The 16,321-nt window shown below is 34.2% G+C and overlaps 1 protein-coding gene across 3 annotated transcripts in view; it reads right to left on the bottom strand.

Moving 5' to 3' along the window:
- EMC2 (ER membrane protein complex subunit 2) overlaps positions 1-16,321 on the bottom strand; it is a 70,039-nt gene that overhangs the window by 40,758 nt on the left and 12,960 nt on the right. For all 3 annotated transcript variants that reach the window (XM_051970985.1, XM_051970987.1, XM_051970986.1), the window contains 2 exons: positions 8,564-8,628; positions 5,430-5,515 (listed from right to left, as the gene is read on the bottom strand). In XM_051970985.1, the coding sequence (XP_051826945.1) occupies positions 5,430-5,515; positions 8,564-8,628 (151 nt within the window). The remainder of the gene's footprint in view (positions 1-5,429; positions 5,516-8,563; positions 8,629-16,321) is intronic.

Genomic DNA, 16,321 nt, shown 5'->3' with positions numbered 1-16,321 from the left:
ATAGATTAGTTTAGGGAGTATTGTCATCTTTATTATGTTCGCTCGGCCGATCCAAGAGCACTTAATATTTTTCCAATTATTTAAGTCTGACTTTATTTGTGTGGAGACTTTTTTATAATTTTGCTCATATAATTCCTGACTTTCCTTTGGTAGATAGATTCCCAAATATTTTATGGTATCAACAGTTATTCTGAATGGAATTTCTCTTTGTATCTCTTGCTGTTGGGTTTTGTTGGTGATGTATAAAAATGCTGAGGATTTATGGGGATTTATTTTGTAGCCAGCTACTTTGCTAAAATTATGAATTATTTCCAATAGCTTTTTGGTAGAATCTCTGGGGTTCTCTAGGTATACCATCATATCATCTGCAAAGAGTGATAGTTTGGTTTCCTCATTGCCTACTCTAATTCCTTTTATATCTTTCTCGACTCTTATTGCCGAGGCTAGTGTTTCTAATACGATATTAAATAATAATGGTGATAGTGGGCAACCTTGCTTCACTCCAGATCTTATTGGGAAAGGTTCCAGTTTTTCCCCATTGCATATGATGCTTACTGATGGTTTTAAATATATGCTCCTGACTATTTTAAGGAAAAGTCCATTTATTCCTATGCTCTCAAGTGTTTTTATTAGGAATGGATGTTGGATTTTATCAAATGCTTTTTCTGCATCTATTGAGATGATCATGTGGTTTTTGTTTGTTTGGTTATTGATATAGTCAATTATGTTAATAGTTTTCCTAATATTGAACCAGCCCTGCATTCCTGGTATAAATCCTACTTGGTCATAGTGTATTATCCTGGTGACAATTTTCTGTAATCTTTTTGCTAATATTTTATTTAAGATTTTAGCATCAATATTCATTAGGGAGATTGGTCTATAATTTTCTTTCTCTGTTTTCAGCCTACCTGGTTTAGGTATCAGTACCATATCTGTGTCATAAAAGGAGTTTGGTAGGACTCCTTCAATCCCTATTTTTTCAAATAGTTTATATAACATTGGAGTTAATTGTTCTTTAAATGTTTGGTAGAATTCACATGTAAATCCATCTGGTCCTGGGGATTTTTTCTTAGGGAGTTGATTGATAGTTTGTTCTATTTCTTTTTCTGAGATGGGACTGTTTAGGATATTTACTTCTTCCTCTGTTAGTTTGGGCAAGCTGTATTTTTGGAGGTATTTTTCTATTTCATTTAAGTTGTCGAATTTATTGGCATAAAGTTGGGCAAAGTAACTCCTAATTATTGCTCTAATTTCCTCTTCGTTAGTGGTGAGTTCTCCCTTTTCATTTTTAAGACTAACAATTTGATTTTCCTCTTTCCTTTTTTTAATCAGATTTACTAAGGGTTTGTCTATTTTGTTGGTTTTTTCATAGAACCAACTCTTAGTTTTATTAATCAATTCAATAGTTTTTTTACTTTCAATTTTATTGATCTCACCTTTTACTTTTAGAATTTCAAGTTTAGTGTTTGACTGGGGGTTTTTAATTTGTTCCTTTTCTAGCATTTTTAATTGCAAACCCAATTCATTGACCTTCTCTTTCTCTATTTTATACAAATAGGCCTCTAGAGATATGAAATTTCCCCTTATTACCGCTTTGGCTGCATCCCATACATTTTGGTATGATGTCTCATTATTATCGTTTTCTTGGGTGAAGTTATTAATTATGTCTATGATTTGCTGTTTTACCCAATCATTCTTTAGTATGAGATTATTTAGTTTCCAATTATTTTTTGGTCTACTTCCCCCTGCTTTTTTGTTGAATGTAATTTTCATTGCATCGTGGTCTGAAAAGGATGCATTTACTATTTCTGCCTTACTACATTTGAGTTTGAGGTTTTTATGTCCTAATATATGGTCAATTTTTGTATAGGTTCCATGAACTGCTGAAAAGAAAGTGTATTCCTTTCTGTCTCCATTACATTTTCTCCAGAGATCTATCATATCTAGCTTTTCTAGTATTCTGTTTACCTCTTTGACTTCTTTCTTATTTATTTTCTGGTTTGATTTATCTAATTCTGAGAGTGCAAGGTTAAGATCTCCCACTATTATAGTTTTACTGTCTATTTCTTCTTGCAGCTCTCTTAGTTTCTCTTTTAAGAATTTAGATGCTACCCCACTTGGTGCATATATGTTTAATATAGATAGTGCTTCATTATCCATGCTACCCTTTAGCAAGATATAGTGTCCTTCCTTATCTCTTTTAATTAGGTCAATTTTTGCTTTAGCTTGATCTGAGATCAGGATGGCTACCCCTGCTTTTTTGACTTCACCTGAAGCATAGTAGATTTTGCTCCAACCTTTTACCTTTAACCTGCATGTATCTCCCCGCTTCAGGTGTGTTTCCTGTAAACAACATATTGTAGGATTCTGGCTTTTAATCCATTCTGCTAACCGCTTCCTCTTTATGGGGAGTTTACCCCGTTCACGTTTATGGTTAGAATGACCAATTCTGTATTACTTGCCATCTTGTTAACCCCGGTTTATGCTTTCCTCCCTTCTTTCCCCTTTCCCCCCTTCCAAGTATTAAGCTTGTGAGCACCCCTTGCTTCTCACAGCCCTCCCTTTTTAGTGTCCCTCCCCCCGCCTTAGAGTTCCTCCCCCTATCTTACCCCTTTCCCTCCCAGTTCCCGTATTCCCTTCCCCTTAGCTTATTCCTTCCCTTTCCACTTTTCCCTTCTCACTTTTCAATGAGATGGGAGAAGTTTCACCATAGATTGAATATGTCTTAAGATTTTTCACTTAAAGCCAATTCTGAAGGCAGTAAGATACCCACTATATTCATCCCCCTCCATTCTTTCTCTCAGATATAATAGGTTTCCTATGCCTCTTCATGAGATGTACTACCCCCACTTTACCCTTTTTCTGGTACAATGTCCTTTCCACATCAATTTCTAGAACAAGGTATACATGTATTCTTTATACATCTATATAGTCAAAATATAGTTCCCAAGATTAATCTTTACCTTTTTAGATTTCTCTTGAGTTCTATATTTGTAGATCAAACTTTTTGTTAAGTTCTGGTTTTTTCATCAGAAATAGATGAAATTCGCTTACTTCGTTGAATGTCCATCTTCTTCCCTGGAAAAAGATGCTCATTCTCGCTGGGTAAGTTATTTTTGGTTGCATACCAAGTTCCTTAGCCTTTCGGAATATCATATTCCAGGCCCTTCGATCTTTTAATGTGGATGCTGCCAGATCCTGGGTGATCCTTATTGTGGCTCCTTGATACTTGAATTGGGTTTTTCTAGCCGCTTGCAATATTTTTTCTTTCACCTGAGGGTTCTGGCATTTGGCCACTATATTCCTTGGTGTTTTGATTTTAGGATCCCTTTCAGTGGTGATCGATGAATCCTTTCAATGTTTATTTTTTCCTCTGTTCCTATGACTTCTGGGCAGTTCTCTTTGATGATTTCCTGGAAGACAGTGTCCAGGCTTTTTTTTCATCATGTTTTTCTGGGAGTCCAATGATTCTCAGATTGTCTCTCCTGGATCTGTTTTCCAGGTCTGTTGTCTTCCCCAGAAGGTATTTCACATTTTTCTCCATTGTTTGATTTTTTTGGATTTGCTTGACTGATTCTTCTTGTCTCCTCGAGTCATTCAATTCCACTTGTTCAATTCTGATTTTCAGTGAAGTATTCTCTTCACTCACTTTTTTAAAATCTTTCTCTAATTGTCCAATTGAGTTCTTTTGTTCTGTGGAATTTTTTTCCATTTCGCCAATTTTGTTTTTTAGAGAGCTGTTTTCTGTTTCCAGTTCACTAATCCTATTTTTCAAGGATTTTACTTCTTTATCCACTCTCTCTTTAACTTTCTCCAGACTCTTTTCCCATTTTTCTTCTAGCTCCTTGTGAGAGCCTTTTTAATCACTTCTATGAGGTTCATCTGTGCTGAGGAACAGATGATTTCCTCCTTTGGGGAATCACCTGGGGACTGCCTGTTTTTAGTCTCCTCAGGATTTAGAGTCTGCTCTCTATCTGTATAGAAGCTGTCAAGGGTTAAAGTCCTCTTCAGCTTCTTGCTCATTCTGTCTATTAATCAGAGATAAACTACCAAAGAAAAACAGAAAAAACTGGAGTCTTTCTTTGGGGGGGGGCTGGGTGTGTTATCGAGCTTCCTCTACAGACTGCAGGTGGCAGTAGTGAGGCACTAGCAGGACTGTGCTGCGCCTGCGCTCTGAGATCCCAAAGCGTGCTGAGTCACTGAGGGGGGGGAAGGGGGGGGGCCAGGTCCTGAGAGACTCCAGCTGTTTGGGGTTGTGTTCTTCAGCCCCGGTGTTTTTAGCTTCTCTGCTGGGCTGTTGACTTGCTGCAGGTTCCAAACCTGTAGCGAAGCTCTCCCCGCAGAGACGGCTACGATCACTCCCCACCCCCTCTCAGCTCTGCTCCCGTGCTCTCACTGCCGCTGCCCTCAGCCTGCGCCCGATCTAAAACTGCCCCAGCCCTCCAGTAAAGACAGACCTTTCTTGGCGGATCTCAAGGATGGCTTCTCTTGGTAACTATTTGTGGTTTTTTTTCAGTCAAGCATTGATTCAGAGGCTTGTAATGAAGTGGATAGTGAGAGAAAGCGCGGAGCTTATGCAACTGTGAGCCTCCTCTCCGCCATCTTCGACCACTTTTATTTTCAAGAAAATCTCAGTTAAGTGGTAAATAACTAGAATTCTCTACATTTCTCTAAGAAAAGCTATACTTAACATCTGTCAAATTTGGTGCTGATCCAGCTGATCTACTCATATTTGAGCCAGAATGATCATTATAAATTTAAAATCCTGAATTAAATTTAAATTTTCACTAGAAGAATAGTTTTAAACAACAATAAATCAGGTAAATTGATCTTCATTTGTCAACTAAGGGAAAATAAGAAGACACTCTCTTGTGGTTGCTTTGCTCCTTAGGTGTAATGATTTTTGTGGAGTTGTTTTTTGTTTGGGATTGTTTTTTCTTTCTTTTTTGGGGTGGGAGACAAAGAGTGAGAGAGAATAAGAGAGGTTATTTCCCAAGGGATTCTCATTTAACCAAATTATAACCCCACAAGGCTATTTTTATCCTATTCCTTCAGTATTCAGACTTTAAAAAAAAAAAAAAAAAAGAAATTAATCCAAGCTGCAGACTTCATTGGGCAACCTCATGAATGTAAACAGCTGTTTGTCATCATCATATCCACCATATACTATGGAGGCATGTGCATATGTGTATACATACATACACACACACAGAGAGAGCAAAGACCTGTTTTCTATCAAAGAAACCTGGAGAATAGGTCAAAAGTCTGTGCCACTCTTACATAGCTAGTAACAAATAGTCCTCTAATGACTAGATAAATTTAGAAAGTCTTCACGAAGCCCGATCAGGAATTTAGTTATATCCTTAAGGAAATTCTAACAAACTGTTAATATATTTTCTGGACTGAAATGTTTGAAAAGATTATACTACCTTTCCATAGCTTCAAATCTCATGCCAGTTAGTCGTTTGACTCTGTGACTTCCAGGGAACTGTCTTCTTAGCTCCTGAAGACAAAACTAAAAGAAAAAAAAGTTAGCTGGGGAAAAACAAGGCAAAAATACAATTAATATGCTATACATCTAGTTCTTATAAAAATGGAGTACAATACTCTCAAAGATTATTTTTTTTCCAAGCAGCTATGTAAGTATCATCAGTATATCATAATTTTATACTATTTTTTTTTATTAATACAAGATTAATTTGTAGACTAAAAAAAGCATTTAATTTGGTACAGCAAAATACTGGATCCTTTGATATTTGAAAATCATATTAATTCCTTTGTTCTACAATACCAATTATTAATATCAAGCAAAACACAAAAGTTTTGAACTTGCCAAAAGTATCTGTCACTCAAAGAGACCTAACTGAGTTTCAATTGATAAATGAAGGACAGAAGCAGCTACACCCAAAGAAAGAACACTGGGAAACGAATGTGAACTATCTGCATTTTTGTTTTTCTTCCCGGGTTATTTATACCTTCTGAATCCAATTCTCCCTGTGCAACAAGAGAACTGTTCGGTTCTGCAAACATATATTGTATCTAGGATATACTGCAACATATCCAACATATATAGGACTGCTTGCCATCTAGGGGAGGGGGTGGAGGGAGGGAGGGGAAAAATCGGAACAGAAACGAGTGCAAGGGATAATGTTGTAAAAAAATTACCCTGGCATGGATTCTGTCAATATAAAGTAATTATTAAATAAAAATTAAAAAAAAAAAGTATTTGTCACTGAAAAAGGTTTACAATACAGTTGAAATTAAATTAAAATGTCATAGAGATGGCAATTTCTTTTAGTGGATGACACTGTGTTAATGAATGTTAATAGTAATGAAATTCAAACTGATGCAGAAAACTAAATGAGATCTATATTCAAAAGTCTGAAATGGAGGAAAAAATGCCTCCCTTCTAGGCTACAATTCATAGCAGAATGAATCAAATCTATGAAGCTCACCCATCAATCAATACACACAACTCCGACAAACAAAGCATACATGTACGCTATGCCCACAAGTGAAGAAGAAAAAAAGCTGAACAAGTTGACTCTGGAAAACAGCATAATTCTTTAAATGATCCAAAACTTTTCCTTGAAACAAAAGTTTGTTTTTCTTATTTTTTAAAAAAAGTAATGCTGACACCTATAATTTCATTAGTATAGAGCACTCCTGATGTGGAACCTTTCTTTCTTTCTTTCTTTCTTTCTTTCTTTTTTTGGGGGGAGAGGGGCTGAGGTAATTAGGATTAAGTGACTTGTCTAGCGTCACACAGCTAGGAAGTGTTAAGTGTCTGAGACCAGATTTGAACTCAGGTCCTTCTCACTTCAGGGCTGGTGCTCTATTCACTGCACCAACTAGCTGCTCCTGGAATCTTTCTTTATGAATGCAAATCAGCAACTAACCTGTCATTTAGAGATAAGGATGCAAAAAGAATTTTAAAATTTAGACTAAATATATATATATATATATATATATAACACACACACACAACCATAGCGAAGTGAAGATGGATGCAAAGTATGAAATAAGGGCAATAAAACACAATAGCACAGTTATTTAACAGTAATATCATGAACTTTATGTAATAAATTGAGGTGAATCTGGCAAGAAAAGCTAAACACAACCGATGAAAAGATGTTTTATAAGTTATATTGGGAGAAACCAGGATCAAAGGACAAGGGGAAAGGGCAATAATAATATTAATACAGAAAGGATACACAACTCCTCAAATGTTTGCTTGTTTGCTCCACAAAGGAAAAGGATCATTGCATTAAAAAGGATGACAATGGCACATAGTGACCATTATGATGTCCAATATAACTTAAGGAAATAAAAAAAGAATACAGCTACTTTTGATGAGTAAAAGTCACACTGTCCAGATGAACTACATTGAAAGGTACTGAAAGAATGGGAAAATGTTATTGCTAAGCCAAATGTTAGAGAGTAAAAAAAAAAAAAAAAAAAAAAAAAAAGTGTAGTATAGGAAAGGTAATTAATTATGTGGAAAGTAGTTATCTTTCATCTCTATTGATATAGATATAAATTAAAGAACTGTTGGAGGGCTGTCAGGAAACAGGCACAGATCTTGCTGCATCCCTTCCTACGATCTAATAAAACAAAAAAACAAGAGAGGAGGGATGGACAGATAGTGAAGCAAAGGGTGAGGGAGGAAGACAAAGGAGAGATCCTTGAGAGAGGGGAGGTTAATAATAAGGCAAGTTATGGATCAAAATTTAATTAAAGAGGCAACAAGGATAAGAAAGATGCATATGTCTTTGTGGGGTATGTGTGAGTATGTATGTATATATGTATATATAAATATATCTTTTCTTAAAAGTAGCTTGTTTGGGAGTGGAGAAGGGAAAAAAAGAATAAAGTAAATGAGGTGCATGACAGAGAACTGAAGAACAATTTAAAAAATGAGTAAAGAAAAAAATGATCATTCATGAATATAATGTCTTCTAATATATATTAGATATTATTAGATATAATATTAGATAATATATATATTAGAAGACATTATATTCATGAATCACACACACACACACACACACACACACTTTTTGATCTGGAAATTTGTTGTTATATATTTTGAATCTTCCCTGACACACTGCTGAGCATATGACAATGTTCTCTCTCTCTCTCTCTCTCTCTCTTTTTTTTTTTTAATTTTATTTTGGATTTCTTGTCTGTTTTCCCCTTTTACTTACTGTTTTTTTCAAATAAAAGGCAAAAATAGTTTTACACTGGTGATATAGCTCCTAAAATTTCCATAATTACATCAAAGCAGGAGGATATAGCAGAGGGAATAGTGGCTAGAAACTTTGTCACCTCACATATTCTGACAGAAGAAAGAAAGGAGAAAAGGGGAGAAGGTGGGTTCCCACTCCCATTTATCTTTGATCAGTGTTTAATAACTATATCATTAAAATTAAACTTATTTTTTACACTCTTAAAAAAATAGATTGTTTCCAAAGCATTTTAAAAATCTAAGTTATACCTTTCCATGCTAAGCTGTAACTATATAGAATATGTAAGGCAAAGTAAATATAATTTAAATACTTACCAATGCTAAGTCATCCCGACCATAGTCCAGAGCAGCAATCATCACTTGTTCATATATTATCCAAACTAGATAGACAAAGACAAACAAATGGAAAATTGTAAAATAAAAATGCTTAAAACACCTTAAAGCATCCCCTTTATTTTCCAATAGATGTAAATGACTCCTACCTTACTGAGAAATTCAAAATCATTAATTACAAGCTCTCTCATTTTCCCTCTTCCACTGCTCAAAATCCTTTTATATTTTCATTCATGTTCTCCGCCTTTCTCTAAGTCAATCCAATAAGGAATAAGTGCTTATATGTTAAATGCTGGGGATACAAATACAAATGAAAAACTCCCTTTGCCCTCAAGGAGTTTATATGCTACAAGGATCATACAATATATAAACAGACAAGTGCAAATTATTGCATCCAAAATTTTGAGGAGAGATTGCCATTCATTAGGGGTGGGGGCACGTGGGTCAGGAAAGGTCCCTGAGAAAGCAGTGACCTTCTACTTGTGCCCTCTATCTCTTTCCATCCTCTATAGAAACTTCACCTATTAATCTTTCTTTTATCTTCAATCCCTCCCTAGCTACTGGCTCTCTACTTCAATTCTTATAAACTAAACATATTTCAATATCTATTATAATTGTCTCTTCATTGTTCTCCCCTCTCCAATCTAAACTCCATACTCTCTGAGGAATGGTCTGTCTCAAAACCTTTAGTGTCCCCTTTTTCTTCCCTCTTCCTCAAACATTCTGGCATAAAATCAAAGTCCTCAACTTGACATTAAAAGACCTCTATAATCCAGCTCCTACCTATCATTTTCCATTTCATGAGATCCACACTAATCAGCCTGAATTTTAACTTTTCCCCAAATTTCTAATTCCATACTCTGACTCCATAGAGCTGCATAAGCTAACTATCAAGCTTGCCAATGTCCTCCAAAGGCCTTCAAAATTACATGACTTAATTCAAAGCTATACCTCCACATAGACTTTTCTGGTCCTTTTGGTTGTTCTTTCTCTACTTCTTATGACCTTATATTTATCTGCTGTACATATTGTACTTCCTTTAGAAACTTTAAGAATGGAAACTTATTGGTCTTTGTATTACCAGATCCCTTTGCATACAGTTAAGAGTTAATATTTATTTAATTTAAAACTTTCAAGATTCTCTCAGTTCTAGTTCTACCTTCTGAATTAACATGAAATAAGTCTCTATACTTTGCCACACAATAGTCCTTTCCTTCTTTCTCTAAAGACTTTTTCCAAACCAAATACCGGATCTTTTAATTGTCATCACATCACAATGTTTCTTTCATGTCCCTCGTGTTTGCCCTCATGTAAGTAACATCTGGTTTGTCACTGTATTAAAATTGTTACAACCAAAACAAGAAAAAAAAAAGTTCAGATTTGTGGAGCAATACTTTTATTCATTAGACAAATACTTGAGAGCATCTTATCTGTAGAACTGTTTTAGTTGCTTTGGAAAATAGGCCAAGGCATTCTTCTGGCTGTTCCTCATGCCCGGATTACTCTCCATCTTCGTTGCATCTACTGACTTCCCTACCTTCCTTTAAGTCCCAACTAAAATTTTGACTTTCTATAGGAAACCTTTACCAATCCCTTTTAACTCTGGTGACTTTCCACTGTTAATTATTTCCTGTTTATCCTATATATAATTTGCATTATATATATTTCTGTACATGTTGTCTTCCATATTTAGATTGTAAGCTCCTTGAGGGCAGGGTTCATCTTTTGTGTCTTTTTTGTATTTCCAGAGTTCAGAATAATTCCTGGCACCTAACAGATACTGAATATGTTCACTGACTGAGTTGATACAAAGGTAAATAAGATAGTCTCTGTCTTCAAAAAGGCCTAAAAGAGAAAATTTACAAATAAGAGGAAAGGAAATATGAAACTTAGTGGACAGAAGTGAACAAGGGCAAATTGTTGAAAGATATATATATATATATGTTTTGATGGAGAGGTAAAGAAAGCAGATTACATAAAAGAAATGACTTTTAAGTTAGTACTTGAAGGATAGATACTATTTTAATAGTGGACAAGAAACGTACATAAAACAGGCTCAGAAAATAGCAAGCATACCAAATTTTTGAAGTTGTATTTTATTTCATAGGCTATGAGATGACACTGAAGGGATTTTGAGCATAATTACTGTGTTCAAAGCTATTCATTAAAAAGATTAAGCATATATATAAGATGGAATTTTTTAAAAGTAAGTTTGGGTGAGGAAAAGGGAGAGACTAGAAACAGAAACTACTTCAGAGATTATCATAACACAAGTGAGAGGTAATAAAAAACCTAAACTATAGTGGTTACTCTGAAGTAAAAGAAGACTACAAATTTAAAAGTTATTACAGGGATAGAATACAAGGAACTTAGTAAATGACTAGATATAAGAGATAAAGGTTATGTATCTTCTAAGAGACGCATAAATAATAATATTATTTAAAAAAAAAAAAACAGAAGGTTGTAAGACTTGGTTTGGTAGCCCAATTTTAGATAAATAAAATTGGAGGTACAGATAGAAAGTCCAGGTAGATATGTGAGACAGATAAATAGCCCTTTGTTTTTAAAAATAAAAAGTTTCTGAGACTGGGATTGATGGGGACCACCACTGTAGTGACTATTAAGAGAAAAAAGGAAAAGATTCCAGAATTCTACAGAACACATAATCAAAGGTCCAAAGAAAAGCAGGCAGGAAAAAAAAAAAGGTAGAAAAAGGAATGATCAGCAAGGTATGGATACCAAGTACAGTATTAAAAGAAGCAAAAAAAGAAGGAAAAAAAAGAGGAAATGGGTTAATTTCTTCATTTAATGGTAAAGAAAAAGTGAAGATTACAAGGGCTTTATTTCTATCATCATTTCTAGAGTTCATATGTATGGAAAGGAAACAACTCTTTTTTCTTCAGCAAATGGAAAGAATATTTCTTTTTTCAACAAGTGGGAGAAAACAAGGTAAATAGGCTTAACTGTATTTTTTAAAACTGCACAACAAAAATACAAAAAAAAAAATATTTTAAAATATTTATAGCAAATCTGACAGATAAAGCGCTCTCTAATACCTAGATATATGAGTGCTTCCAAGTTCACAACGGTTAAATGTCAAGATATAAATGTCAAAAAATGTAAACACAAGGTATTTATCACAACTTAGGAAAATGCTCAAATTAATAACCCAAGAGAATCAAGTTAAAATAACTTTTAGTATCAATTTATTCATAATATTGGCAAAAATATTGAAAAGCAAAGACACAATACTGACAAGAGTTGTGGGGGGAGAGAGGGAGTACATACCTATAAATTAATTAAATCTTTTTTAAAGAGAAATTTGGTAATAAAAAAAATACTCCGATTTCATTCCTGAGCATATAGACTGACAGTATTATAAAAAACTAAAAAGCAATCTTTTCAAAGATTTTCACAGCATTATCCTTATATAACCAAGAAAAAAAAAAAAGTGAAAGAATCCTTAAAGTGCTTAAAATCCTTAAAGGAGGACAGTGAAATAAATTATGGCATATTAACATAATAAGTACTAAAAGGTAGTTAGAATACAAATAAATTCTGAAAGAACTTTATGAAACAATGAAAAGGGGAGGGTGGGGAAATTCAAAATCAAAACAATGGCTTATGTACTACCATGATACGAACCAATCAACAAGTGCTATTAAGTTTACACAATGTTCCAGGTCTTGTGGTAAGTGCTATAAGTACAGAGACAAAATAAATTCATCCCTTCCCTCAATATATTTACATCCTAGTCAGGAAAAACAAAATAAACACACATAAATTCAGACCCAATAAATTCAAGGAATAACTTACAAGCAGTAAGTAGCTTAGTCCTATCTTTTTGTAACAGGATAACTTAGCTAAAGGCTACTTAGGTATTTAGGTAGTCTGAAGTAGAGAAGATCTGAGTTCAAAAAAGCCTCACATTTACTAGCTGTATAACCCTAGGCAAGTCATTTAACCTCTGCCTCGGTTTCTGCAACTGGAAAATAGAGAAATTAACAGCACCTATTTCACAGGGTTATTAAGAGTATCAAATAAGAAAATATTATGGAAATGCTAGAGGTATTTATTAATAAGGAAAAACAAAATATTATATACAAAAAAAGCAATGGTATATGTAAAGGTGAAAGTACGGTTAGACAGAAATTAATTAAAAAAAAAACTAAAGGTTTTAAAGATCAATATGAATTAGCAGTGTTATAACAGCAGCCAAAAAAGATAATGTACACTTAGACTGCATTAAAAGTTACATAGTTTAGGAAGGTAACAGTCCCTTGTCACCTGTTCTCACAAAGCTTCAAATCGAATACTATGTTCAGTTCTGGGCACCATGATTTAAGAAAGACACTGATAAGCTAGAGAGTATCTAGAGAGAAGGCAATCAGAAAACCAAAAAAGCCCATGACATATGTGGATCTACTATGAAAATGAGCATATTTAACCTAGAGAAAACAAGACTCAAGAGGTTTTCTTCAAGTATCTGAAGGGCTGTCATGTGAAAGGGGAACAGACTTGTTCTTTTTGCCACAGAAAATAGAAGTGAGATCAAAAGGTGAAAGTTGCGAAGCTATCAATATAAGCTTGTTAATAGAAAAAACAAAACCACCAAAAAAACTACTTCCTCACAATATGAGCTATCCAAAAAGAAAATGGGCTGCCTCAAGAGGTGATGGGTTTTCCTTCCTTGGAAATCTTCAAACAGGTATTAGATAATCACTTCTCAGTTATATTATAGTAAAGTTTTGTGTATGGAGTTGGAGAGGTACCATCAAAGTGCCTTTTTAAAAAATTAATATTTTAATTTCACCGAACTACATGTAAAAACAATTTTAACTTCTTTTTTCAAATTTTGAGCTCCAAATTTCCCATTCATTTAGAAGGCAAGCAATTTGACATAGGTTATACATAATCACACAAAACATATTTCTATATGAATCAATCTGTGACAGAAAATAGAAACAAAAAAATAAGAAAGAAAAAAAAAAAAGTATCTTTGATCCACATTCAGGTTTCACCAACTCTTTTTTGGAGATAGATAATACCTTTCATCATAAGTCAAGGTGCCTTTCAACTTTAAAATTCTATGACTGTATCAAAAGAGACCTCAAAGTAAATTAGAAGAGACAAACAGTGAGGGAATCTCAGAGGGAATGAAAAAAGTTTACACCTGGAGATTAATTTAAGTGGAGCTTATAAGCAAGTTGAGTTGTATTGATGTTCAAATGTTAAAATCTAATAAGACATTTACCTTTTTTTTTTTTTTTTTTGGTGAGAAAACTCTTAATTTTTACATTTACTGCGTGTGACCTTGGGAAGCCTCTCCACTTACTTTGGCCTTGTCTTCCCCACCTACAAAATGGGTAAGATAATACTTACATTATCTCCTTCATAGTGTTGTTGGCTCAATACTATAACATTAAGTGACCCATCATTTATTAAGCAACTACTATGTGCCAGGCCCTGTACTAAGAACTCGGGATAGATAAAAGTTTGTCTAGTCAAAACTCCACATTTTACAGATGAGTAAAGTGAGACTCAGATATTATGTGATTTGCCCAATGTCACTTTGCAAACCTTAAAACAGTATATAATTATGGGCTTTTATCAATAGCAGTAGTAAAGAGATGTATATGTATATATATAAATATATCTAGACACAGAGAAGAACTAATAGAGAGAGATGAGAAACAGCACAGCATAGCAGAACTGACCTTGGAGTCAGGAAGGCCTGAGTTCAAATGCTATCTCTGACTCTCATTAGATGGGCAAATCACTTAACTTCTGAGCTTTTGTTTCTTTCTCTGTAAAGAAAAGGAATTAGGTTACATGGCATCAAATGATCTTTCTAGATCTAATGCAAGATTCTATCAACTGAAAGAACCAGACTTTAGAGGAAGTAGGAAGAAATAGAAATCAGTCCAAAGTAGTCAAAGAAAAGAAGCAATATGGACACTTCTTCCTCTCACAAAACAGAGAAGGAAAAGTTAGCTGATGATACAGAGAACTTTGTAGAGAAGAAATTTTAAGAAGTTTATATCAGATGCAAAGTTAGTTTTCAAATCTCTCATCTCCCTGTACTATTATTGCTTGTCTTCTGCTAAACCTCAGCCCTAGATCACTCCTACATCTGTTTCTTCTACTCATGTGCTACTGAATGAAGTCACACAATCATGCTAACTAGATGCATTATAAATTAATATCATTCAACTTTGACTGGGCTTTCACTGCAACAAATTGGTTCTTTTAATCATTCCTCGGCAACTTTCTATCTTATGCTCCACAAAAAGTTTTGCAAATCTTTTCTCTCTTCAAGCCTCAAAAATATCTGCCTCCAAGCTTTCTTTCAGATGAGGATTGTTCCCCTTACTGTACTGAGTACTATTAGGCTATTCAAATGAGATCCTGTGCTTTTCATTTCAAAATCTAATAACATCATCGCTAAACTCCTTTTCTCCTTTTTCCTACAAGATAGTCTTCCTTGCTCTTTGACCTTCCATGACCCTATTCTCTCCTAGTTCTCCAACATTACCTAAATGTTGTGTCTCACTTTCACCGATTCATCACACAGATCGCATTCCCTAAATATAGGTATTTCCTAAGGCTCGGTCTTAGGCTCCTTCCTCAGTTCTCTTAATAACTTCATCTATCCCCATAATTTTATTTATCACATCTTTATATATATGATTTCCAAATTTGTATATAGTTCCAAGCTCTCTCCAGACTTCAATTCCATTTCATTTATTAATTAAAACTGGAAGTCCTGAAGATCTCATCATTCCCAAAACAAAAACCATTACTTATTCCAAATTCTCCCCTCTTCTAAACTTAGCTGTTTCTGTCAATCAGAATTCTTCCAATCTTAAATTTATCCTCTCCTTATTCTCTCTTACCATATACTCTATGTGGTACACCAAATTTTGCTGTTTTTACATCCACAACATCTCTTAAACACAAACCCTTCTCTACTCATACAATTACCATGAAGATTTCTTGACTTCTTGCAGAGATTAGTCTTCTAACTGCTCTTCCTGACTCATCTCTCCCTCTTGAATGATATTCTTTAAATTCAGATCTTATGGTAATATTTCTCTATTTAAGGCACTTCAATGACTTTTTAATGCCTCTAGGATAAAACACAAATTCCTTTATTAAGCTTTTAAATCTCTTCACAACCCGGCCCCAACCACTCTTTCTCCTTCTCATATTGTGTGATCTAACCAAATTGATCTCATTATTCCTCATACATATTCTGTACTTTTGCCCTAGGCTGGATGATATTCACCCTTCACTTCCATATCACAGATTTTCTCTGTATCTTTAAGAACTAGTTTAAGCACCATCTATTACATGAAGCCTCTCTTGATCACATTAACTGCTAATGCCTTGTCCCTAAAACTACTTTTTAAAAGTACTTAGTAATTATTCTATATATGCTTACATATGCTTTTATTGCCTCCTTATTAGAAAGTAAACTTCAGGTAAAGAAGAATTATATCATTCATTATCACTATAGTCCCAAAGCTTAGCACAATGTTGATACTGAAGAAATTCTTGACTGAATAAGGACTTGATTAGGCACTGAGAAAAGTACACAAGTTTTGAAATACCTGCTGTGGGGACTGAAACAAGCCACCAATAAATAGGGAAACGATTACTTTCTATAATATAAATATTTTATTTTTATTTAAATCTCCTAATTCACTTTTTTGGAAAAAATCTGTAAGACTTTTTCAT

This window comes from Antechinus flavipes, chromosome 1 (genome assembly GCF_016432865.1).
Source record: "Antechinus flavipes isolate AdamAnt ecotype Samford, QLD, Australia chromosome 1, AdamAnt_v2, whole genome shotgun sequence".
In the NCBI taxonomy this organism is placed as follows: domain Eukaryota; kingdom Metazoa; phylum Chordata; class Mammalia; order Dasyuromorphia; family Dasyuridae; genus Antechinus; species Antechinus flavipes.
This window is presented reverse-complemented; position numbering and strand designations above follow the sequence as displayed.